The sequence below is a fragment of the Thamnophis elegans genome, chromosome 3 (assembly GCF_009769535.1).
Source record: "Thamnophis elegans isolate rThaEle1 chromosome 3, rThaEle1.pri, whole genome shotgun sequence".
Classification (NCBI taxonomy): domain Eukaryota; kingdom Metazoa; phylum Chordata; class Lepidosauria; order Squamata; family Colubridae; genus Thamnophis; species Thamnophis elegans.
In genome coordinates this window covers 83,066,051-83,092,510 of record NC_045543.1, presented here as the reverse complement: position 1 = coordinate 83,092,510, position 26,460 = coordinate 83,066,051, and the positions used below count along the sequence as shown (strand labels likewise).

Below are 26,460 nucleotides of genomic sequence, written 5' to 3'. Positions count from 1 at the left end.
GTATACCAGTTAGCGAAACAATATTTTATTCCAGATGAAGCAAAATTGTGTAAATTCTTGAAGATATGGATAAAATTTTAAAGCCCCATTCAGTAAAAAGTAAAAGGTAAAGGTCCCCCTCGCACATATGTGCTAGTTGTTCTTGGCTCTAGGTGGTGGTGCTCATCTCCGTTTCAAAGCTGAAAAGCCAGCGCTGTTTGAAGATGTCTCTGAGGTCATGTGTCCAGCATGACTAAACACCAAAGGCACATGGAATGTTATTACCTTCCGTGATCCCTATTTTTCTACTTGCATTTTTACATGCTTTCGAACTGCTAGGTTGGCAGAAGCTTGGAAAAGTAACGGGAGTTTACTCCCTTACGTGGCACTAAGGATTCGAACTGCCGACCTTTCTGATCTACAAGCTCAGCGTCTTAGCCACTGAGCTACCATGTCCCTCTCATTCAATAGGGCAAGTCCTCCCCCCATTCAATAGGGCAAGTTTAAGAAAGCGTAAACCATTTTGAGTGCAGTAAGATATTTTGCTAATCTGAGATACATGCAGAATCTTCGATAAATTAATTTTTGTATTTGATTGAAAGAGAAGATAGAATTGAAGTCTGGATTAATCTTAGGTGGATTCACTGAAATCAATCAAATTTAGTTGTATTTAATCTGTGTTCTTATTCAATGTACAATTAAGACAAGATATAACCTATATTTCTGATTGAAATATATAATACACAGGTATGCACACACCTACATGCTCTCACCTTTTTGTATTGCCTTTTGTTTTTCAGAGAGAGACCAAAGGCCAGTTTCTTATAGATCATGTTTGCAATCACTACTGTTTGTTAGAAAAAGACTATTTTGGCATTCGCTATGTGGATTCTGAAAAACAGAGGGTATGTATACAAGTTCTCTCATAATTTATTTTAAGTGATGTTATTTCAGTGAAACTGCTAGCTAGTATGCTTTCATTCCCCTGGCATAAATGCTTTAGTGATGTCCGAAGAGATGAATAAGTGTTCATTTCTCTGAACCAAAATATGTTTTATTGCCAGAGAATCAGAAGCTAATCAAGGATATAATACGAAGGTAATTGTGTGCTTATTATTGTGTCACTTCCTTGATAATGGCTACTTCAATACATTTGGAATGGGGCTTCTTAGGAACCTAGTTCTAAGGATTACTATAGAACCAATCTTAGGCAAAGACTTTTTAGCTTAATTAGGGCTTCAGGTGATTCATGTTTTTAAGAAGACATTCTTCAGCTTAGAATGTATTGGATTCTGATTACTGGTATTTTTTATGACTATACCAGTGTATGTATCTTAACTTGACTGAATGATAACCTATATCTTGATTCTACCTTCACAGGCATGACTTTGACCTGCTTAACTGAGATAATGTAATTAAAAATTGACTTTCTTTCTTCTATACTACTGTAAGCAGAATGTTTGAACCTGGCTAATATGATTGGATTAATTTTCTTGAAATCAAATCTGCCCAGCTAATATTTTCTTGTATAGGCAAACAATAAAATATGCAAACAGTGAATTGGGCAATGCAGTGTAACATTTTTTTAATTGAAAATAAAATCAAGGTGCAAGAACTTATTCTGAAATTAGCTGTTGAAAGTTTTCAGCTTGCAACCAGTAAATTTTTTAAAATGGCTTCTCAGAATTTTAAAATTAGAGCTACAGATCTGTCTATGGAGATTCTCAGTCACCCAGGTCATGGTTGTCCCAAAGGTGTGTTTTCAAAAGGCAAGTGGACTTAAGTTTTTTCCTTGAAGATTTTTTGCTTCTCATTCAAGAAGCTTCTTTAGATCTGATTGAATGGTGTAGAGTGGAAAGATTTATATTCTTTGCAGTCATCTGCAAGGAATATAAATCCTTCCATTCACCAGCATTCAGTCAGAACTGAAGTAGCTTCTTGAATGAGAACCAAAACATCTTCAAGGAAAAAAATAAAGTCCACTTGCCTTTTGAAAACACACCTTTGAGAGCTACCAGATCTATGTTGCAGAAATTCACGTAATCAAAAGATAGCAGAGAGTTAGCATTGCTGCATATCTTTGTTGCCATCTAATGGATTTCTGGATGTTTTTAAACCTAGATTTTGTACAGTAGCCTTATTTAAATCTCCTCATCAAGAAGCAAAACTTCATTGAAGCAGTATATCTGGCAGATGTAATAAATCTTATTTATCTATTAAAAGTATTTGCAAGAGGTTTCTCACAAAATATGTATTTTATGAATGAATCATCCCTTTTCAAAAATTGGCTGTCTGCAATTTATACATATATAGTTTCGGTGTTTTCCTGGAAAAGTAAGTTGTCTGTATGCATACGTGGAGACGACTAGAAGTAACTTTTGAAACAGCTACGGGAGACTTTAATGAAGAGTGTGAGTGCTTTGCTGTCTTGCGCTAACACACTTTTCTAATGCTGTGTCCTTCTATAGGTTTACATAATATACAACCATTTAGTCTTGTGCTTCATATAGCAAAATCACTAAAACTATTGCTTTTATGTAATTAGTACAAAAAGAATATGATTATTTTCAGGTGGGTAGGAATTGAAATTTTTTTTAATATTTTGATGCACAAATAAAATATGAAAGTAATAAAATTGTTAACTCAGAATATTGTTAGCTTATACCATCCCAGTATGTATGAATTGTGCGGCTTGACTTTCAAATATAGTAGAGGTTGTTTAATTACAGAATGTTCATTTCTAGAACCCTACAGCTCAACTGAGATTTATTGCTTATATTGAGGGATTCATCAGATTTATGAGTGGGTTAATCCATTGCTGAATTGCACAAAATGATAGGACTTTTGATGGAAGAAATAATGCTCACAGCCAGCTGGGTAGCAATAGCTCAGTGTTTTTATAATACTAGCAATATTTATCCTTTGAAATTGTTAGAATTTGATCTCTCTCAGGATCTCTTTCAGCTCCACCATTATAAAATGAATTCTAATCCATGCACAGGCTTAAAATAAAATTGCCAGATATTCTGGAGAAGTGTTGTTGTTGTTCCTAAGACTAATCTCATACTTTGCTGATATCTATATAGTAGTTCAGAAAAAAAAAAGCTTCAGGCTTCTTGCTGATGCAGATGGATGTATTTCCACTTTTACTGTTATTTGGAAGTGGGCATATCTATTACAGAATAGGATCAATATTTAAAAATGTAGCTCTTGCAGAAACTTTTATTTAGCTAATTAAATAATTCTGCAGTAGAGGAGGATATAGAGGTAAAGCCCAATTCTTATGATTTTAAAGCTAGCAGAATATTTTGACAAGTCTTAATATTGGCTTAATTTGCACTAATTAAGAGCTAGTCTTGCTTGTAAGGACAAGTTGAATATAGACTGTAAGCTTTCCCCTCAGCTTCTTTCACATAGCATTTTATTTCAGCTGTTGTGACACATGCCTTTGGGGGTGAGATTGAAGATGAAACTGTAAACACTACGGCTTTGTTACTGCATTTTTAAAGGCTGCTCTAATTTTTGTCTCCTGTCAGTTTTGTGTATATGTGATTTATGTATGGATGACATATTCCACATGAAGATGACGGTGATTAGCAGATCATTCATTTCCTTTTTTTTCTAGCCAGAGATTCAGCTTCCGTTTGTTTATTTGTTTGTTTGTTTATTTATTGTACAGGCCACCCATCTTACCTCCAAGTAACTTGAGTTATGAACCCAAAAATCCATTAGGGGTGAACAAACTTCCTTCATGTATGTACTATTATTGTCTAAGATAACTGGCAGCTCATATTGAAATCTTGTTATTCATTTTTCTAATAGAAATAGAAAAGTAAAATACTGCACCACGGGAACGCCTTGAAATTTGATCCCAGTAGCTGGAATCTATAAATATTAACATTGATTTCAGAATAGTTAGACAAATGGGCCATGACACTAGCCCACAGACTAATAAAAACTAAATGGAATTAAAATCTACTTTACTTTGAAACTATAGTCAAAGTGCCAAATAAGCTGATGTGTAATTAAAATTGGTTTAATATTATGTGAGGTCAGAATTTCCCAGTGGAAAATTGTTCAAAATTAATTAGGTTTAATATTTACACTTTGGGATTTCTTTTCTATTAAAATTCTCACAACAGCAAAATTCCTTACAGTTGAATCCTAAAATAAGTGCTTTAATTTTTATCATCATTGATTCTCTTTCTATTTTGTATTAATTGAGAAAGTAAGTTAAAGTTAATAGTGCTTCCAATGAGCCATTGATTTCCCAACCAGTCATGTATTTTCTTTCACAATTTTCCTCCATTTCTCTTGTTTTCTGTCTCCTCTATTCTAATAAATCAATAACATTCCATAGGCACTAATCATGCTCATTTATCAATGTTGTTCTTTTCTTCAGAGGCAAGTGCAAGAGACTACTGAGTATAAATGATGAAAGCAGTACTGCACTATTACAATCCAAAGTTCTGTCCATTTTGTAAGTGTGTCGTGAAGTTGCACACAAACTCTAAAGGGCAGAGTTTTAATGAATGATTTGGACCCTGAGAAAACCTTTCCTTCCCTAATATTTATGTTTGTTTGTTTATATATTTTATTCATTTATATATCAATCTTCTTAACTATCAACAGAGGGATTCCAGGAGACGTTATTTTCTGACAACTCTACTGACACCCTTTTTATACAGATGACACTATGATATTATTTCAAATATAAAGTAATTAATAAGTATGTGCCTGCATAGAAACAATAACAATAGACCTATAACTTTAATTAACTGTATGCAAACTATGTGACACTCAAAAGTGAACAGTGTTTCTCAACTTTGGCTATTTTAAGATGTGTGGATTTCAACTTCCAGAATTCCACAGCCAGCATGCTTGCTGGGGAATTTCTGGAAATTGAAGCGCATACTTCTTTAATTTGCTGAAGTTGATAAATTCTTCTCTAGAGAAATATATAATTAGTGAGGTTGTTGATTTTGCAGATAAGACACATTTCCCCCCCAAATAATTCCAAATCCTCAGACAGATTGAAAAACTGTCTGCTGACAAGATAACAAACCTGCTGACAAGATAACAAAAGGATAGATGGGAGTCAACATTTGTTTCACTGTCCTACTCATCAGGGACACCTATTTCATTTGTTGATAGATCTTAAACCTAAATAGAGAAATGCTTTGACCATACACACATCTTACAGTATAAAGTAAATATATTGGCATCATCTCCTTATCAGAAATGAATGTTGGACTACTTTAAATCAGAACACTTAGCACCTCTGTGAGCATCTCACAGATATAAGAAAATATAAGAAAAATAATATTTTGTTTCTTCCACTCAGGATTAATGCTTTCATAGATGTAGGAATAATAGGCACATAGAGGAAAATTGTCATTTAATATTTTTAAATCTTTTTTTTTAAAGACCCTTGTAAGTTCCAGTGAAATAACCTTTCCCATGTTGAGGTTTTGTGCTGTGGAGGCATACATAACAAATATGTCTGTTCAGCAGTGTGAATAATTGCAAGGACACCTGCCATGGTAAATAGCTAGTAGCTACTGTTGGATATTAAAATGCTGATTAGAGATGATGTTTAGAAAGTGTGGCACATTATATTTCCCCAAAAAAGCAAGCAATAAGAAAAAAATTCTGCAGGTGCAACTGTGTCCTAGTAAAAGTGTATACTAATAACCCATTGCCCTCATAATAATAAAAAAGTTCTCCAAAAGTCTTTAGCTTGTCATTTTAAGACATATAAGTAATATAAAACTAAGCAATCCAGTTTATTCCAGAATGATATGAAATACTGGTGCCCCCCTGCTTTCACCCTCCCCAGGCTCCAGAGCCTTTCTAGGAGCCTGGGGAGGGAGAAAACAGCCTCCCCACCCCTCACCCCTGGATGCCCACCGGAGGCTTCAGGAGCCGGAGGGCAAAAAACGGACTTATGGGGAACCTGAAATTCGGGAATGGTGATTTTCAGTTTGCTCTTAGGACGTTTTTTTGCACTTTTCTCCGGAGGGTGAAAAATGGCCTCAAAAGAAGGCCAAAGCCACCTGACAGGACAATGCCTTGCATGCCCTAATAAATGCCTCTGCATGCCAGGTGTGGCATGCGTACCATAGGTTCGCCATCACGGGTCTATACAATATGAACCAATGTAGATGTATGTATATTAATACTTGTCAGAGTTTAATTCCGTACTTTTAAATTTATTGAATGTAATGGTTTGTAGCAATTTAATTTGCTTATGTAGGCATTTTATTTTTGTTGACTTGCACTAGGACAAAATAAATTTGCGTGGTTGCTAAGCACATAATCAAATCAGCAGTCTTGTTCCTCCACAAGCTCCTTCTCTATCAAACTCAAATTCAGATTCAATTCAAACTGAACAAACTTTCTAGAGATATACCCTAATACATGGAATAGGACTATACCCACTTAAAAATCATCCGGGAAAAATGCTGAGATATTGTGATCACTAGAGCTCAGTGGTAGGTTCCTACCGGTTTGGCTAAACTGGTAGTAGCTTGGTGGCCTGGGTTGCTGGAACCAGCAGCGACCAGGCCGGCCACCCCCTCCAAATCGGTTCTCCTAACGGTGCCACCATCTTGTTTTTGGTTTCTTCGCATGCACAGAGCAATTTTAATTGCACTGAAAATGTGTGCTCCCACATGGCACGTCCCTGGACAAACCAGCAGTAGCAGCTGCCAGAACCTACCACTGCTAGAACTCTCTGTTCATGTGTATACAACATTTTGTTTAAATTTCCATACAAGCTTGAGAAAAAAAATAGTTCATTAAAACTGTAACATCTTTTAAAGGAGCTTAAAAGAAGACATGGCTGGCTTAATGAATAGCAAAGAGATGTTATGTATAGACAATTTCCAAACAGTTAGTTAAATAGTTTCTGAATAATGCAGTGCTTTAATATGTAAAGATTTCATTTAATCTTTTAGTGTTGTTCTGTGGATAAATTGTATACAAAAGAATGGGATCTTATATGACTTCCAGACTGCCCTGGAGGGAAAAAAAACCTCAACAAAATGTAGCAAGATAAAGGAAGCATCTTTTTATTAAATTAGAAAACTGCTATACCTCTTCATGGAAACTACATAAAACTGAATCTAAAATCTGTCATTCTTTTTTTTAATATATAATATGTTTTTATTTTTTATTTTCAAAACAAACATCCTTCTTTACATGCTGTAGAAAGTCTATCAGTTGGTTACAAAAAGATTTTCGTGCATCTCTTTCACAGTCAACAAACATAACTCCTATTAACTCAAGTATTTTAACTCAGATATTTATACATATTACCATCATCATATCTCCATTTTCATTTGACTATAATTATTTAAACGTCCTTCATCATAAAATATACCAAGATTTAATACATAACCACATACTGGCCTTTCATTTTCTATTTCTAAAATCCTCCATTGACACTGAATCCTTATGTCCTATTCTAGCTAAACATCCATAATATTTAATAACAAAATTCTCTAATCCTCCTTTCCAAATCATTGTTTAAAGTTTACATCCAGTTTCCTTATTTTATACCCATATCTATATACAGTATACGTTGTTATCCTTATCCCTCCTTTATTTAACTATATCCTGTATCATAACATTTTCCCTCAATAATCAAAGCTTTAATTGTATCTAACAGTTCTTTTTTTATTAACCTTTATATATAATCCAAAGGGATTTCTAATTTTCCTTTCATGGGTACCATTCAATATTCATATCCAATTATTACTCATCATGATGCTACACATTGTATACAATAGTAACATTATCAACTATTTATTTGACTATATCTATTGTCACTAAATTAACTAAGTTTAACTAGTTTTAAATTATACTCTTCCATCTATCAACATGTCTCTTTCCAGTAGCAAAACGGTCTCATATCTTCTGCCATTTGTGGTGTCAGTCCTCTAATCATCTCCTTAATAAACTTTGTATGGACTCCTCTTAGCAACTCCTTGCTTATAAAATCTCTTATGTAATCTCGATGCCCTTCTTCTGTTTCCTTAATCAGCTTATCTTTGATTGTCAGTGGTGTTATCAATGATATTTCTCTTTTTAAGTCCATAAATTCTTTTGTTTCTTCTTCTTCTGTATCTTGCCATCTGGGATAAATTTCCCCTCCATTTAGTTCCTCTTTCAGTATTCCACTCTTTCCATTTTCAGAGATAAACCAATCACCATAAATAACAGCAAATTTAATTTCCTTATATTCATTTTTCACTTTAGTTTTTTGGGTTTTAACCACCATGTTTTCCACTTGATAAACTTCCTCAACTTCTTCATCATATTTTGTTGTTATATGATCTAAGTCTTCCAGTTTCTTCTCTATTCTCTCATATGTATTTGAGGAGGAGCCAATGTCGCAACAATACGGACGTGTGGTCTCGATGCTCCGAGACCGCAGCCGATACTTTTGCTGGTGGGTGGTCCAATTGGACCTAAACTGCCCTGAAGAGATGGTGAACAGGAAGAATACATCTTGCTGACCTCAGGGACATCGCAAAGTCCCTGATCAATGCAAGAAAGTTCTTTAAGCCAGCGACAAAAATTCCAGCCAAGGCTGATGAAGTTGGGGTGGCTCCAAAATGGAAAGATATGGAAAGGGAAAGTGTTTCCAGCTGGTGAGGAACTTTTATTGTTTTAAAAAGAGACTGTCTATAAAAAACTTACCATTAATTTAAATTGGAGAACAGAAGAAATAAGCAGCAGAATTAAATTTCGAATTGTTTTGGACAGGGGTTATCTTACTTTTTAAATGCTATCTTCATGGATGGGATTTATGCAAGCCTTTTAAACCTTTTATTATTCTCTGTAACCTATGTACTAAAATTTTCCTCTTTCATTACTGTGGGTATTCTCCTAACTCATTTAAGAATTGGAGTTTTTTTAACTTGAAATACAAAAAAGATACAAAAAGAAACAAGGAAAATTACAACATAACACTGCTACTCGGAGGCTGGAAGGTTTGTGTATTGGAAACAAAATACTCTCTCACTGATTATTTTGGCTTGGCACTACAAGATCTCACTGCTTGGTTATAGAGAGTCATAAGAAGGAAAGCACATAGATGTTCCTTTGAAGTATAGCCTTAACCAGAGAAAAGTGAAAACAAAACGTTATTGTGAATCTTTGCTTAATTTTATTAACCTTCCAAGCCAGAGCAGCTGTGTGGAGATAATGGCACAATTTCAACAGCAGAAAGAAATCTTAAGTCTGCAAAAGATATTCTCAGAAATACAGAAACTATCAAATAAAATCTGTCATTCTTTACCTCCTTGTTCAAGTTTGCATAAACTGAAACATAACTATTATGTATTTGTGATCACATTAGCTGTGCTGTTCACTTACAGATACTACTTTCTGTCTTTCCTTTGACATCTATGCCCCTCTTTTTGAAGTTGTTAACAGAAACACAATGGAAATCACAGCTAGGAGAACACTGCTATCAGTTTACTACAATCTTGTACTTGTAAGAAAATGGTGTATTTTGCAATACTTTTGACTGGTGGCTTCTATCTTTTTTTACAGCATTGGCTTGAGCCCAATAAATCTATCTTCAAGCAAATGAAATGTAAGTGTTAGAAGCTCATTTCATATATTGACCTATTATTTTAAAATGCCAGTGTTTTGCAATAATTTTCTCTATTATGCCTTATTTAAAATGACTTGAATAAATAAATAAATAATGTTACTATATTCTGTTTATAGACATTGAGCTCTTTTTTAAAAAATAATCTAGAACAGCCTTCCTCAATCAAATATGCTTTCATATACTATCAGCCAACAGGATTTAATGGATTATGGGATTTGAAGCCTAACACACATAGAAAAAGCTGATTGAGAAAGGCTAGCACCTGAGAAAGGAACTTGGGAAGCAGCTAAGTAGGGGGTGTGGTGGGTCTAAAAATATATTCTTCATTTCATTTTAAAGTTAATATTCTCTATGGATTTGTCCCTTTAGGCTTCATTGGAGGATTTTATCCAGCTTTTCAGTAATGTTATCTAATATGCGATGTAACTCTAAACATATTCCTCTAGCTGGAAACTTTATAGTTCCAAGCTCCACATTGCATTATGGGCAATGAGAACTGTTTTATTCCCCTCTCCCGCCCACATCATTACTTATTTAAATAAAAATAAAAACAACTTAGCTTTTCCAGAGACTTACCTTTCAATAACTCAATCAAAATCAAGTTACAGTATAAAGTATCTAAATCTATATTATACTGTATGTAACTTGCAGTGCCATTTGAAATCCAGTATGCAAGAACAGTAACTGACATAAAGCCATTCATAGGCTGTTTGTATGACTGGGATGATTAATGGGCTCTTGGTTTTAAATGCATCATTCTGTGCCCCAACCAACCCTCTAGTCAGAAATCATGGGTTTTCCATTTTCTTCTTTTATGGATTCTGCTCAGGGAACAAATGGGGATTTGAACTACTAGTCCCTTGAGGGGAAATGGACTTGTGTTAGAGTAGGAAATAGGAGTCCTACATTTTCACTTCCCCAGCTCCCAAAAACTCATTTAGAGTGTCCTCCGTTCTAAGGGATAAAGTTTAATTTCATTCAAGCTGTCAGGCTGTGGTTGCTTCTTGTGGAATAGCTGTCATATCTGTATCACAACTACTATGATTTGCTAGGGATTGCATCCTAAGTCTTCAAAGAAAGCTGTTTGCAGTCGGTAAACCCCTGACTTTAGACTTTGAGGCCTATGCTTGATCTATTGACATATGCTTTAGTTACTCTATGACAAAAAGAGACGTTTTATCCATATACTCTCAATAGAATTGCAATTTTCAACAAAGACATTAGTGCTTTAACATCTAGCATTGTGTTACAGAAGAAGAATCAATATGTATAATTGGCTATCATTAGGACTCGAAATGTATACTCACATATTCCACTAATGGCCATTGAATCAATGGAATATATTTTGTTTAAATATATATAGCATTGTGCTGCTGTTTTAGCTGTTGCAAGTACTTTTTTTTAATCTTTAGAATAAATAATATCATTTAAAGTAAGTTTCTAAGGGAGACAGAATGCATTAACACATCAATTATATATTACAAGAAGTATTGAATATGCTTGGGAATTCCTTACTCCATAACCTTAACCTACATTATCTTTTCTGAATGGCCTTCCATTGGAATATGAGACTTCTTTTTTAGGAAGGCAATCACTTTGTAGTGACTTGTAAGTTTTTGGAAGAGCCGAGGTGGTGCAGTGGTTAAATGCAGCACTGCAGGCTACTTCAGCTGACTGCAGTTCTGCAGTTCGGCTGTTCAAATCTCACCGGCTCAGGGTTGACTCAGCCTTCCATCCTTCCGAGGTGGGTAAAATGAGGACCCGGATTGTTGTTGGGGGCAATATGCTGACTCTGTAAACCGCTTAGAGAGGGCTGAAAGCCCTATGAAGCGGTATATAAGTCTAACTGCTATTGCTATTGCTATTGCTATTTACTGTCTGTTTGTTGTTTGTTGCTTTTACTATTTTTATATTGATCTACTATTTTCTATAATGATTGTTCAAAACTTTTGATAATATTTTAATTTCTTAGCCTTTAAAGTGAAGGTGTGATACTTATTTTAGGATTGTTTAAGTTTAAATATCTATAATGCCTTTAAGAACCAATCATTTTGATCTTTTTTTTCCCCATACCCTCAGGGAGAATCTCATCTTTTAATGTGTTGCTTCAAATGGTAGTGTAATAAGTTTAGGTAAAAACACTCAGACTGACCAATATTCAGAAAATTCAAGCAGATGCATGCATCTTAAATTCCAATGCATGGTGCACAGATGCTGACATTAATTTTGTCCTTTGTTTCATATTATTTTATCTCTGCTCAGGGTCCACAAAAAAGTCCAGTGAATTTCCCCCCTCCTACTCACGCACACACACACATACAACCTCTAAATGTATTTGAACTGAGAGTATTGTAAAATAAGAGCTGAGTACATAAATATATTTTATTTTAACAATGAAAATTATAGAATCAAATTAATTATGCAATCAAATATTGCATGATATCTAGAAAAAACAAAAGTAGGGAAGCAATTATGCATTTGTGTGTGTGTGTGTGTGTGTGTGTGTGTATCACAGAAGTGAATACACCCCCTAACATTTTGTTGCCAGCAGTTTAGGCTGTGTGTTGTGTTATTTTGAGGGGACAGCACATTTACACTTTTATACAAGCTGCATACTTGCTATTTTACATTGTAGCCAAGTGTCATTTCTTCAGTGTTGTCATATGAAAAGATATACTTAAATATTTTCAAAATATATGGGGGTGTACTCACTTCTGTGATATACTCTGTGTGTGTGTGTGTGTGTGTGTGTGTATGTGTGTGTGTATGTGTGTGTGTATGTATATGTATATGTATATGCATATGTATGTATACACACACACACACACACACACACAGAGAGATAAGGCTTGAATGGCTTGGAACCAAGTTGTTTGAGAGATTGTCCCTCCCCAATTGCATCTATCCAACCCAACAGAGCAGGAAGGCAGCGCATGTTGTGGATCCCAAATATCAAGGAAGCACATCTGGTGGGACCTAGGAAAAAGGGCTTCTCTCTGGTGGAATGGGACAACTTGCTGCAGCCTACTTGCCACAGTCAACCTGCCATGACCAATTCACAGTGAACAACTCATTCTGATCAACACACCCATGGGACAACTTACTGCAGGACAATTCAACAATTCAATTTAATTATAAAAAATATTTTAATTTTTGTCATTTGTATTTCATTTGGTCCCATGGTGAGTTGGCCAAGTCAAGTTGGCCACAGCAAGTTATCTGCAGTGAGTTGGCCGTGGCAAGTTGTCATGGATCTTTCTGTGGTAACTTCATATGGAACATTCCCTCAGAAATAAGATTACCCAAGCTTGTTGCCTTTCTAAACGCCTTTCAAGACATGGTTTCGTCAGCCAGCTTGGGAACGGATCAAGTGGCTTGTCTCATTGGGGTGGGGTGGGGTTTAAATTGTGGGGTTTTAGCTGAATTTTTAATGTTGTATTTCTTATATATGGAATCACTGTGTGTGAATTGAGCAGCTATATATATTTGTTTAATAAATAAATGTTTGAAGTACAAAGATATTGGTTCAGTGGAAAAAGCTGAAAAAATGTCCTTTTATAGTTGACTTTGTCTTGCAATCTGCTCTTCATATCTGCTTCTACAACATAGAATGAGAGCTTGTTGGCATTGTTGAACAATGTGTCAGAATCATACATTAGGAAGGACCAGGTGTATCATAGGGTTCAACTTCCTGCTCAGTGCAAAAGCCCAGATAAAAGTATCACTGTCAAATGTTTATCCAGCCTGTTTGAAACTTGCAATGAAAGGGAACACACCACTTTCTTAGGATGATTCTACTGTCATACTGTCTTAATTTTAGAGGACTTAACTGAATTTTCTTAGCACTTCACTGAATTTCTATTTAAGATTGTTATTCCTGATACTCTGCGACAATAGAAAACAATTTGCATCTTTCTTCTTTTTGTGTTCACCTTCATATTCTTAGAAAATGGCATAATATCTCTGTTCCATTGTCTTTTCTCAATACTAAACATACCCAGTTAGTTGCCTTAATCTCTACTTGTAGGATTTGATTTCTAATCCTTTGAAAAGTGGTCAGTTTAGCTGTACTCCTTTTTTCTGCAATATAAATGGTTAAAATTAAACAAACATTACTGCTTATTTAATTAGTTCAGAAGTCAAAAATTTAAACTTTCTAACTAAGCTGAATTGTGAGTTTTCCCAGGACATATTGTATCCACAGATGCTAATCCCAGCATTTCTGTTTGGAAATGTTCTGTCATGTAGATCCTTTCAGCAAGAATTGACAGAATACAATTGTCCTATCTCTCAAGGTCTTTTCATATATCATCGTATCTGGCAGTTTGGGGTGAAGTGTCACCAGTATATGTCACCAGTATATGGATGATACTCAGATGTACATTGCCACTATAGGCTGGGCCAAGGATATACTGTGGAAAGCTTGAACAAATATGTGGAGTCCGCCTGGAAGATGCAAAATAGACAAATGCTTTCAAGACCAAATTGCTTTTTAGGAACTTTAGCTCAATTAAGAAGAGGCGGAAATCTCTCTGAAGGAGTTGGTTCATGCTCTGAAATCCTTAATTCACAGCTGCTGCTTATGCTGTGGTAGAATAGCTAAAGTGTAATCTTTCTTCAATTTTGAAAAGTGCATTACTGTTATAGGAGAACTTCATAGAAGTATCTGTTGTTTTCATCACTACTTGGTTGGATTACACTATTGTATATAAGTTGAGCTTTGGCCCAAAATCTAGAAGCTGAATTGTTAATGGAACGATCCTGCTATATTAGAATAATGCTGTTACTGAGGTAATATTGCAAGGGGTTACCAGTAGATTTTTAGGTCCAATTCAAAATGCTGGTGAGGATGTGCAAAACTATTTACAGTGGGACACTGGATTACATCAGGCACTGCCTTGCCAAGACTGAATTTAACTATCAATAAAAATATCACAGAAAAGAAATGCCTCCTCAGAATCCTCACTTAGTATGAGGTGAACAGAACACAGACCAGTATACATAGGTTTTCACTAATGTGGCTCTGTAGCTTAATACAATAGCAGAGTTGGAAGGGACCTTGGAGGTCTTCTAGTCCAACCCCCTGCCTAGGCAGGAAACTGTTAAGTCCTTGAGGCTACGATGCCATTGACTATCATTGCCGGCCCCTGATTGATTGAGACACAAGCAGCCAGCTGGTGGGAGAATGCAGCCATTCTATTGGTTCAGCGTCTGACAGCTCTAGTATAAAAAGGGCTGTCAGCTGTCAAATGTTGCTGTTTGCCAGTTCAAGGTTTGCCTTACATTTTGCCATGTTATACTGTTAATAAAGGTTGTGTTAGCTTCAACCTGCCTTGCCTCAGTTCCTGTCTGCCTCGTTCTCCCTACAGAACAGAAACCCTGTACCATTTCAGACAAATGGCTATCCAACATCTTCTTAAAGACTTCCAGTGTTGGGGCATTCACAACTTCTGGAGGCAAGTTGTTCCACTGATTAATTGTTCTAACTGTTAAACTCAAGGCCTATATGCCAAATCCAGCCCACAGGGTGCTTACATTTGGCCCATAGTGCATGGCGCCACCCTGAAAACAGTGAAGGACCAACCTGCAGTGCCTCTGCCAGAGAAAATGGAGCTTAGAAGGGCCATGGCAGAGAGTTGCAGGAGGCTGTTGCAGCCAAAAATGGAGCTCGGGAGCCCGTTTTTGCTGACAGAGTGCTTGGGCCACCACAGGTGCCCATGACATGAATGATATTGAGCTGGCCACTCCCCCCATGCCCTCCGAAAATCAAACACAACCTTGATGAGGCCCTCAATGAAATCGAGTTTGACACCCCTTCTCTAGATGGATAAGCAATTTATCTTATAAAACTATTAAAACAACACTATTCCATCATGCTTTTTGGATGACCATCTAGTGGCTTTCTGTTAATTCTACACATTTTGCTTTGTTTTTATCCAATATTTGTAGGCTATTGCATCTATCCCTATCGCTGGATTGAGACAGGGTACAAAAATGTGAAACTAATTAATAAGTACATTCTAGAAAGTCTTTCTCCCCCCCCCCCAAGTCTTCCTTTCTTGTTCAGTGTTGAGTGACATTTAAAATATGTATAAGTTAGCTGAAATTAGTTCTGAGTATATCTGAGGATTCTCTTCATATTCAGTAGTATCTTTATTGAACCTGGTCTCTTCTGCATGGTGTCATTGCATGTGTTACACATTCACATTTGTATAAGGAAGATTTTTTTCTTTCCCTTTCCTTTGTATTAAATACTGTTTTGTAAATTAATAAGTTAATACCATAGCTGTAGCTGAATTGAATAGAGTACGACAACATTTTTTTAAAAAATAGTTAAAATCTTGAATCTATTCTGGCAAATTACTCAGGCTCAAATTACAGAAAAGATTGTCAGAGCATTTAGGCTTTCAATATGGCAGCTGGGCTTTCTTTGACAGATGAAAGGCCATTCTGCTACTATAATATATATAATTCGATTATGGTGCACTTTATTTTTTGGTTGGGGATAGTTTTGAAAAAATGATATATTATCCTTTTTGACTGTTCACATTTATACTTGCAGCTTGTTGATGGACTGCTACTGTTGCATGATATTTAACTGACCCGGTGCAATTTTTTTTCAAGAGTTGCTAATGTTTCTCTTTTTATGAGCTTTAGCACTTACTTTAAAAGAGTATAATATATGGTAGCTGGCACTACCAAGATGTAATTTATTGTATTTTATAAGTTCCTATCCCAACTGGAAGACTGAGAAGAATAAAAAAACTGAGTTTATTTTTATAACTTGACTCTTCTCTGTTAAGCTCACTTTTTGTACAGTAGTTGGAATTCTTTTTACAGTTAGATTCTGTCCTTGAACCTTTCTAAATGGGGAAAGGTGAAAGGAATTATTAATTAACAGGCTGATAATTTATGTGAATAAACTAGCAGTTAAGGTTAGTCTTTATATTATCCATAAAATATAACGGATGTGAAAAAGCATACATTTATCTTGCTTATTTTTGATTCAGTCAAAATACTATGACTAGATGAGATGCCTGACTGAGTTACTCTACTAGGCTTTCACTGACTGTGACTTTAAAGAAACCAGATATGGTTGCTTTAAATTGAGAGTTCTGAATGCAGAGAAGTAAGCTGATGACAGCTAACGTCTGGCTGAAGAATGTAAAAGATCTGAGGATTGTCAGATCTTTCCAGCCAGAAAACCCTGGTGGAAGAAGACACAAAGATCAGAACTGAGGGTTCAGGAAAGAAGGAAGTTATGATCTGACAACATTGACAATTCAGACAAACAACAGAGCAATTTAGGCTTTCAAGCAGCAGTCCCATCACAAGTAATTTCAGCAAATAGACTTTGAAACACATTCATCTAAGAATTCAGAGACCTTGGGAAGAGGTGGAGGTAGGAACAAAATGAGGTAACATATTTTTTTTGTGGGTTTAAAGGATTGTTTAGAGCAGGGGTGTCAAACTGGTAGCCTACGGGCTGGATGCATCACATGCAGGCCACTCCCACTCCAGCTCTGCAAATGGGGAAAACATTGTGAAATGTCATGTGTCGGCAACATGATGCGGTGAGTTTGGCACTCGTGGTTTAGAGCAAATACAAATGCATATAGTTTAGGAATGTCACATTATATTAGTAATAGTAGCTAGGGACATTTAACGTAGATAAGTGTATATTAAAGATTGCATGCTACAGTAGTCCTAAGTCCTTTTCCTTTATGATCCTAGCTTGTGCTGCTGTTAACATTTGGATGCAAAATATCTACATAATGAGCTGGCATTTTCCTGCTATTCCACATAAAATATAGAGGAAAAAACTTTGTAATTAAAAAAACTATAACCCCCTCCCCCCCTAAAAGAGGGCCTACAAATCTGGACCCATCTACTATTATGACTTTAAAATATCGTTTTTTCATTTCTTTACTATAAAATGGAATGTGAAAAAAAATAAAAAAGTGCAACTTGTGGCAGATTAAAAAATTATTCAGACTATTTGAGTCTGTCTTTTTTTTCCACTTGGGGAAAAAAAACCTTATAAAAATGCCTATAATAATTTTGTCTTATATTTGGTCATCCTACCCACTAGCGTTTCATGGCGGTCACAGTCCTTTGTCACTGTTACATAGCATTGATAATGTTTAAAAATTAATGATGTAAAATTATATACACATCAGTATAATATCACCTTACTCTATATTTTTCATTTTAAAATTTGAAATTAATGTATCCATCTATATCTACAACTGTACATACATAGTCAATGAACATGTGCTTTTCCAGGATGTGAAGTCTTCTGGCAGCCTGTTCATACATGTGCATAGAGTTTCTGGTACACAGAAAACAGAATAACAGAGTTGGAAGGGACCTAGGAGGTCTTCTAGTCCAACCTCCTGCTTAGGCAGGAAACCCTACACCACTTCAGACAAAGCTCCGGGAGATGAAACGCCAGAAAAGACGCCTAGAGAGTGGTTGGAGGGCCAGCCGGTCCGAATCTGATCGAACACTAGTAAGAATTCATATTAAATCCTACTAAAAGCGGCAAAACGGCAACACTTTTCCGCTCTTATCGTGTCCGCAGATAACTGCCCAGCTGCCCTGTTTAGGGTGACCAGCTCCTTACTTAACCAAGGAGCTGGGAAAGACCCCTTGCAGGGTAGGGCTGAAGAATTTGTTCAGTATCTGCAGGATAAAATCGCTCAGATCCGGACAGGCTTGGACTCTGACTGGGTAGATTCGGGTGAGTCAACGGGGATGAATCTTGTGGAGACCATCTGGGATGAGTTTGATCCTGTGACCCCCGAGGGCATGGACAGGATTATGGGGAGACTCAGTGCTGTCACTTGTGTGCTGGACCCATGTCCCTCTTGGTTAGTCTTGGATTCCCGAGAGGTGACACGAGGCTGGCTCCAGGCGATTACCAATGCTTCGTTGAGAGAGGGGTTCTTTCCCACCGCCTTGAAGGAGGAGGTGCTGAGGCCCCTCCTTAAGAAGCCTTCCCTGGACCTAGCTTCTTTAGCCAACTATCGTCCAGTCTCCAACCTTCGCTTTGTAGCAAAGGTTGTTGAGAATGCGGTAGCACGTCAGCTTCCCCAGTCCCTAGATGAAGCTGTCTACCTGGATCTGTTTCAGTCGTGTTTAAGGCCCGGATACAGCACGGAGACGGCATTGGTTGCATTGGTCGATGATCTCTGGCAGGCCCGGGACAGGGGGTGCTCCTCTGTCCTGGTCCTATTAGACGTCTCAGCAGCTTTCGATACCATCGACCATGGTATCCTACTGCGACAACTCGGGGGGTTGGGAGCGGGGGGCACCGTTTTACGGTGCTTCTCCTCCTATCTGTCAGATCGATCACAGTTTGTGTTGACTGGAGGGCAGGGATCGACCCCGAGGCGCATCACCTGTGGGGTGCCCCAGGGGTCGGTTCTCTCACCCCTCCTGTTCAACATATATATTAAACCACTGGGTGAGATCATCCATGGTTTTGGGGTACGGTATCATCAATATGCTGATGATACCCAAGTTTTCATCTCTACCCCAAACCACCCAAACGATGCCCTCGACGTGATGTCCCAATGCCTGGAGCCTGTGCGGATCTGGATGGGGAGGAACAGGCTCAAGCTCAATCCCTCCAAGACGGAGTGGCTGTGGTTTTCGTCATCCCGATTTGTGCATCTTGTTCCATCTTTGATGATAGGGGGAGAAATTTTAGCTCCCTCAGAGAGGGCCCGCAATCTGGGCATCCTCCTGGATACATGGCTTAGTTTAGAAGAACACCTGAGGGCCGTGACCAGGGGGGCCTTTTACCAAGTTCGCCTGGTACATCAGTTGCGCCCCTTTCTGGATCGGGATGCTCTGTGCACAGTCATTCATGCCCTCGTCCTTTCTCGCCTGGACAATTGTAACGCTTTCTACATGGGGCTGCCCTTGAAGAGCACCCAGAGGCTTCAACTGGTCCAGAATGCGGCTGCGCGGGTTATCATGGGGGCACCTAGGTGCTCCCATGTTACATCCCTTTTAGGCGGCCTGCACTGGTTGCCGGTTGTCTTCCGGGTGCGATTCAAGGTACTAATTATGACCTTTAAAGTGCTCCATGGCTTAGGCCCAGGGTACCTGCGAGACCACCTACTGCCACCGGTAGCCTCCCATCGTCCAGTGCAATCCCACAGAGTTGGCCTCCTCAGGGTGCCATCGGCCAGACAGTGTCGGCAAGTGACAACCAGGGGGAGAGCCTTCTCTGTGGGAGCGCCTTCCCTCTAGAATGAGCTGCCCCCGGAGCTTCGTATAATCCCTGACCTCCGACCCTTCCGATACACCCTAAAAAGTTGGCTTTTCCACCAAGCCAGCCTGGCCTGAACAAAACAAAAGAAATTATTGGTCATTGTTAATTTTAATTCGATTTTTTTTTTTAAAAAATGTTATTGTCAATTCTTATTGGGTTTGTTTGGGATATTCTATTTAATTTTTTTAAACTTTTGTATTATGTGTTTCTTTTAATGTTGTAAGCCGCCCTGAGTCCTTGGGAGAAGGGCGGCATATAAATCTAATAAACCTAAACCTAAACCTAAACCTAAATGGTTATCCAATATCTTCTTAAAAACTTACAGTGTTGGAGCATTCACAACTTCTGGAGGCAAGCTGTTCCACTGATTAATTATTGTAACTGTCAGGAAATTTCTCCTTAGTTTTAGGTTGCTTCTCTCCTTGATTAGTTTCCACCTATTGCTTCTTGTCCTGCCTTCAGATGCTTTGGAGAATAGCTTGACTCCCTTTTCTTTGTGGCAACCCCTGAGATATTGGAACACTGCTATCATGTCTCCCCTAGTCCTTTTCATTAAACTAGACATAGCCAGTTCCTGCAATAGTTTTACAATAACCCCTTGAATAGAAACTGGAATTTGGAATAACCAGATTCATTTATCTTTCCTGTCTGTTCAAAAAATGCTCAAGATTATTGCTAACCTGGAGCCATTACAGCTCCATTAGTGATCCTCGACGTTACTCTTGCGCTTTCATTTCTTACTCTTTTTATTTTAGAAAAAAATTCAAATGGCCACCTATTTTGTTGTTATAATTCCTTAGACAAATTGTGCAAATATAACAAGTTATTGCAATACGTGAAACACTAAAACTTAAAAGTCTTGAATACAATTGGATAAATAAAATGTTTAGATTATCTTTCTTGTAATTTTCCAGTCTATTCAATATTAGTTTGTTCATCTCTCATTTTAATTTGCTTAAAATTCATTTCTTGTGAGGCTTACACTATGTATCAAAGTGTAGAAAAGTAAAAATTTTGTAATTCAGGGAAAGAATCCAAGGTAATCTTGAATAAAACCCAAGTTCTAATCCTGGTGTATAGAACCACAGTATAGATCACTGCCTAAATCCTTGGAGAGCAATTAACGCAAATAATACAAGGCAGGTTTCTATGTACCTTGAAACTTACTGGCTTTTGTTTGGTTTAGAACTATCCAGCATTCAAGTGGATCTTAAATAGTAAAAAAAAAAAAACAACAACCTGAGGAAGCATCAATAAAGAAGCAAGTTTTGAATAATGTTTATTAGACCAAAAATAGTATCTGAATTTTGATCATGTGACCAAGAGGATGCTACAACAGTCATAAATGTGAAAAATGATCATAAACCCCTTTTTTCAGTGCCGTTGTTACTTCAAATGGTCACTAAACAAACTGTTCTAAGTCGAGGACTTCCTGTATTTGCTGATGATGACATCACTTGTCCCTATTTGTCCCCCTGTTGAGATCCATGCATAAGGCAACATTTCCCCCCCAATGTAAAGAAGTCTAGGCCTGGGCATGTAAATAGAATCTGGGTACTATGTCTCATTATGATAAAAAAAGAGTAGCATGGTAATAGTACAACAAAATGTTGATGAATAATGATGCAATAATGTTTATCTATCACAAAGCTGATTAACTATTTCTCAACTAACCACAAAAGTTAGTACAGATTGTCCTCATTTAATGACTGCTGTGTTTAGCAACTGTTTGCAGTTGCAACAGTGATGAAAAGGTAACTTCATGACCAGCCCTCACATGACCTTCACAGAACTATAAAGCAAAGTAAAGCTGAAGTAAGATCACAGATTTACTTAGTGACCGCTTATTTTAACAACCAGGTTGCCAGCCTCAACTGTGGTTGCTAAATGAGGACTACTTCTAGTGTACAACTAGAATGAATGTGGTGAAAATTTTAGTAACATTTACAAAGGTTGAACTTTATGGAAGTGAGATTATTTTTCAGTAAACATGCATAGTGCTGCATTATCAATGTTGCAAAATACTGGTTGTATTATCATTGGTACAGCGTTATATATTTTACCATTGAATAAACAATGTAAATTGTTATAAAATGGCAGTAATCATGTTAATAAATAATACAAATAATATTTTATAAGATACACTTTTCTACTTTCCAAATGATACTGATCAACAGATACAGTGAATCAATTGCTATTCTGTAATTGATAAAGTATGTGAAATTAATAGCTTTAATAACAGCTGCAATGAATATTAAATTATTTAGAATGTTACCTGAATTCTCTTTAGTGGCAAAGTCAGTGTCTTTCCTTGTTGCAGAAATCTTTTTCTGTTGCATTCCTGTTTAGGTTTAGGATGCAGGGTTCTGGGTTGATAATTACATTGTCCAACTTTGGTTTTTGTATTAAATCTTGACAGACAGAATAATTAGGAGGATTTTTGTATAAACTAATCAAATAAAAATTACAATGTGATATAAATCTCTGCATTAACAAGCTTTAGCCTCCTTATACTTTGAACTTTGTGCCATATTTTGAGCTTTGTTATTTATCATTTGCTTTTTTTCTTCTTAATTTAATGCACTGCATCTCACAAGTTGCATCTCACAATAAGTCATGTTTTATATAGCTGTGCTCATGCTTTCTTTATATAATATTTCAGCTCATCCACCATATACCATGTGCTTTAGAGTGAAATTCTACCCTCATGAACCCCTGAAGATTAAGGAAGAGCTCACCAGGTATTTTGTCCTGTCCATGCATTTAGTGCTTTAATAAACTTCTGTGCTTTTGCTTGCTTTTAATTTTATACATATTTTCTAGGATTTAAAGAACAGTTTATGAGATATTTCAAATTAATCGTATATCTGTGACATATAGACATGTTAGATATTAGAGCTACATATATATGTATGTATGTATGTATGTATGTGTGTGTGTGTGTGTATGTATGTGTGTGTGTGTGTGTGTGTGTGTGTGTGTATATATATATATATATATATATATATATTAGATTTATTATACTAGTCTCCCTTTATTTATTTATCAGCACAAATAAAAAATAAAACACACACACACACACACACACACACACACACACACACACACATATATATATATATATATATATATATATATATATATAATTTCATTATCAGTGCCTATATTAGGCACATTCTAGTTTCAAAGGCAGTCTGTAATTTTTTGAGTTATTCAGTTTGCTCCATCAGATAAGATATAAACAAAGCTGTTATAGTCTTTATTTTTAGATGGGATATGCATGTTACTTGATAATTGGTGAAAAAAACTAAATGGAAGGACATTTGATTGCTGCTGTATTAACAAGGAGTAATAGAACAGTAAAAGTGCTGACATTAAGGATTACATATGTAGAACTGTGCAACATATTAGAAATAGGGGCTTTGCAAAGTTTATGGGTGTGAAAGAAGTAGTCTTCCTTAAAGTATTAAAGCAGCTACATCCTTTGGAGGGTTTGTGCAACTGGTTCAAAGGGTGTTCCTAGCTTTCTGTTCAAATGTGTTCATGCACAACCATTTCATCTTGCTGGTAGTCTTGGAAGAAGTGTTATATCTCACAAAGGAGAATATTTGTAGCTCAGGGTTGATATGAGCCCTTGGTGCTCTCTGAGCTTGATTGCTTGCTTGTTTTCTTGCAGATGTTTCATTACCCAAACTGGTAACACTAGCACTGATGATGATGTTACCTAGTTTAGGTAATCAAAGGTCTGCAAGAAAACAAGTGAGCTTGAAATGTTATCTGTTTATATAACTACATAAATAGACAACTGGGAACAGTGTTAGCACTTTGAGAAGGGACATTTTGCCCAGGCTGACAATTCCACTGAAAAGGCTATGTTTCTGGGGGCGAAAGCTCATTGCGGGAAATATGGTTTCAAAATGCTTTGAATTAATGCTTAAAATTCTAACAAGAGCAGTAGAGGTTCTAGCATCTCATTCCATACACCTGCATAATGAGATAGCTTGCTATTTTAGATGAATGATCTCATGAACTATTCACACATTAAAATAGGCCTCAACTTTCCTAATTTTGTACAGTAGCAATATTAGAACTACGTGAACAAATAATTAAACCAGCAAAGTATCAGCTCTGAACAGAAGCAGATGGGGAAAATGGCATTTAGATAAGGAGAGATTAACAATAGGTTCTAAAGAAATGCATTGCACTAAGAAATACTGATCTGTTTTAAAGAAATGAAATATAAACAGTTTTCATGGTGAAATAAAAAATAAAAATAATATGTTAGGAAACAAGGTAATCATACCTACTATCCCATCCCCATGGAACCTATATTACATAGGTTCCATATATAATTCTACGATAAATTATTTTAGACTGGTTTGGAAGTAGGACAATATAAGTTCCCAAAGAAGATATACAGTAAATAATCTGATCATTAATCGTTCTATATGCCAAGAAAATGTTAATTAATTAATTACTGTTTCTGACATTTGAACTACATTTTATTTGCTACATGAAACATGACATTTTCAATTCTAATCAAATTAAATGTACAGGTTTTAGATGGTGTCCTACAAACATCATATCTGCCAAATTTCAGGGAGATGGACAGAATATTTGTATTTAAAAGGCAACTTCTCTGTTTAGGAAGGTACAACTTTTCACAAGACTTAGAAAATTTTGAAAAGACTGATCTTTTTAAATAGTGCTTTTTAGACCATTTTAAACCAGAAAATGTAGGCTGGTCTTACCTGAACTGCATGTCTCGAAGGTGGTGTGGGAGTAGTCACCAATGGGTATTAACACAGCCCATTTGCCCTGAGACTGAGGTAGAATTTGAGGCAACTCCCTCTCCTCCTCCTCCTGACTCCCCAGATTAATTGATGGTCCAGTCGAAGCAGAACCTGGGAAGGAAGGGGACAGGAAAACACACCAACTCCCTCCCCGGTCCCTGACTGACCAGTAACTAACCAGCTCAGGCCCCTCCTGAGGAGGGCGCACTGAACGGGTGGGAAGTGACTCTCACATCACTTTCGAGACATGCAGTTCAGGTAAGACCAACTTACAGTCCCCAAAGTGGGGCATGGGAGGAGTCACCAATGGGACATACCAAAGCTAGATGTCCATGGGAAGGATCATTGGGCCTGAGACCCCTGAGTGTCCAGCACTCCCTGAAGGACCCTCCTACCAAAGGATGCCTCCACGGAGGCATAGGCATCCAAGCGGTGGTGTTTAATGAAGGGCGATGGCGAAAACTAGGCGGCCACTCTACAAATATCCTCGGTGGATGCCTGGGTAGCCCAGGCCACAGATGTGTCCGCGCTACTGGTGGAGTGTGCGGTGATGCCTTCTGCCACCCGGAGCCCAAGCGCCTCGTAGGCCTTGGAGATGGCTAGCCTAATCCACCTACTGATGGTGGTGAAGTCCAGTAGAACTATCACCTGAGCCCTATGGAAGGGGGAGTTGACTTTCGGCAGGAAGGTGGGATCCAACCTGAGCACAACTCTGTTGTCGTGAAAGGTACAGAGATCTGCCCTGGTGGACAGAGCATTGAGCTTGGACACTCTCCTTGCCAAGGTAATTGCTACGAGGTACCTTGAGTGTCAAAAACTGTAAGCTCACCTCCCTCAGAGATTTGAAGAGTGCCTCTGTCAGTGCCTGGAGGACCATGGGGGGGTCCCAGGTGGGGAAACGGTGGACCACTGGAGGCCGGAGATTCGCTGCCCCTCTGAGGAACCTCTTTAAGACTGGGTGCTGGGATAGGGATTGGGAACCCACCGCTCCAAGGACCGAAGCTAAGGCTAAGGTCTGCCTTCTGAGGGCATTGTGGGACAGCCCTTTCTCCAAACCATCCTGGAGAAAGTCTAGCACCTGAGGGACAGAGGCTGATGTCGGTTCTACCTGCGCAGACTGGCACCAGGTCACAAAGGAGGTCCAGGTTGCATCATAGATGCGGGTGGTGGATCTCCTTCTGGCCACCTCAATGATTCTGATGACCCTGGCAGAGAATTGGGCCTCCCTTAGTTGCTCCCGCTGAAGCGCCAAACGGTTAGATGGAGCCATCCTGGATCTGGGTGCTCCAGGCTCCCCTGGTGCAGGACCACCTCCTCCTGTGGAATCCTCCAATGGGGAAGAGTCGACATCTCCACTAGGTCTGCGAACCAGGGGCGCTGGGGCCAATAGGGGGCCACCAGGATGATCTCTGCCCTCTTTAGCAATAGCTTCCTCAAAACCCCGGGAAAGGGAGGAAGGCGTAGAGAAGTCCCGACGGCTATCTGCAGTGCAGGGCATCGATGTCCACCACTCCTCGAGTCAGGAACCACAAGATGAACCTCGGAAGCTGGGCGCTCGACAAGGAGGCTAAGAGATCTACTGTTGGCCTACCGAATCTCTGGCAAATCCGTTTGAAGGTGCTGGGATGAAGCTGCCACTCTCCGTGGTCTGCTGTCTCCCTGCTGAGCCAGTCCACCTGCTGAATTTCCACGTCTGAGATATGTTCTGCCCTGATTGCCCACGTCATGGCCTGGAAGGTCTTGCGCATGACAAGCTCTGCTCTCTTATCCTACGC

General features: G+C 37.8%; 1 protein-coding gene across 1 annotated transcript in view; it reads left to right on the top strand.

The window, feature by feature from the left end:
• FRMD3 (FERM domain containing 3) overlaps nucleotides 1–26,460 on the top strand; it is an 87,328-nt gene that overhangs the window by 26,239 nt on the left and 34,629 nt on the right. The window contains exons 2-4 of the mRNA XM_032214030.1: nucleotides 780–884; nucleotides 9,544–9,586; nucleotides 22,555–22,633. Coding sequence (XP_032069921.1) covers nucleotides 780–884; nucleotides 9,544–9,586; nucleotides 22,555–22,633 — 227 coding nt within the window. The remainder of the gene's footprint in view (nucleotides 1–779; nucleotides 885–9,543; nucleotides 9,587–22,554; nucleotides 22,634–26,460) is intronic.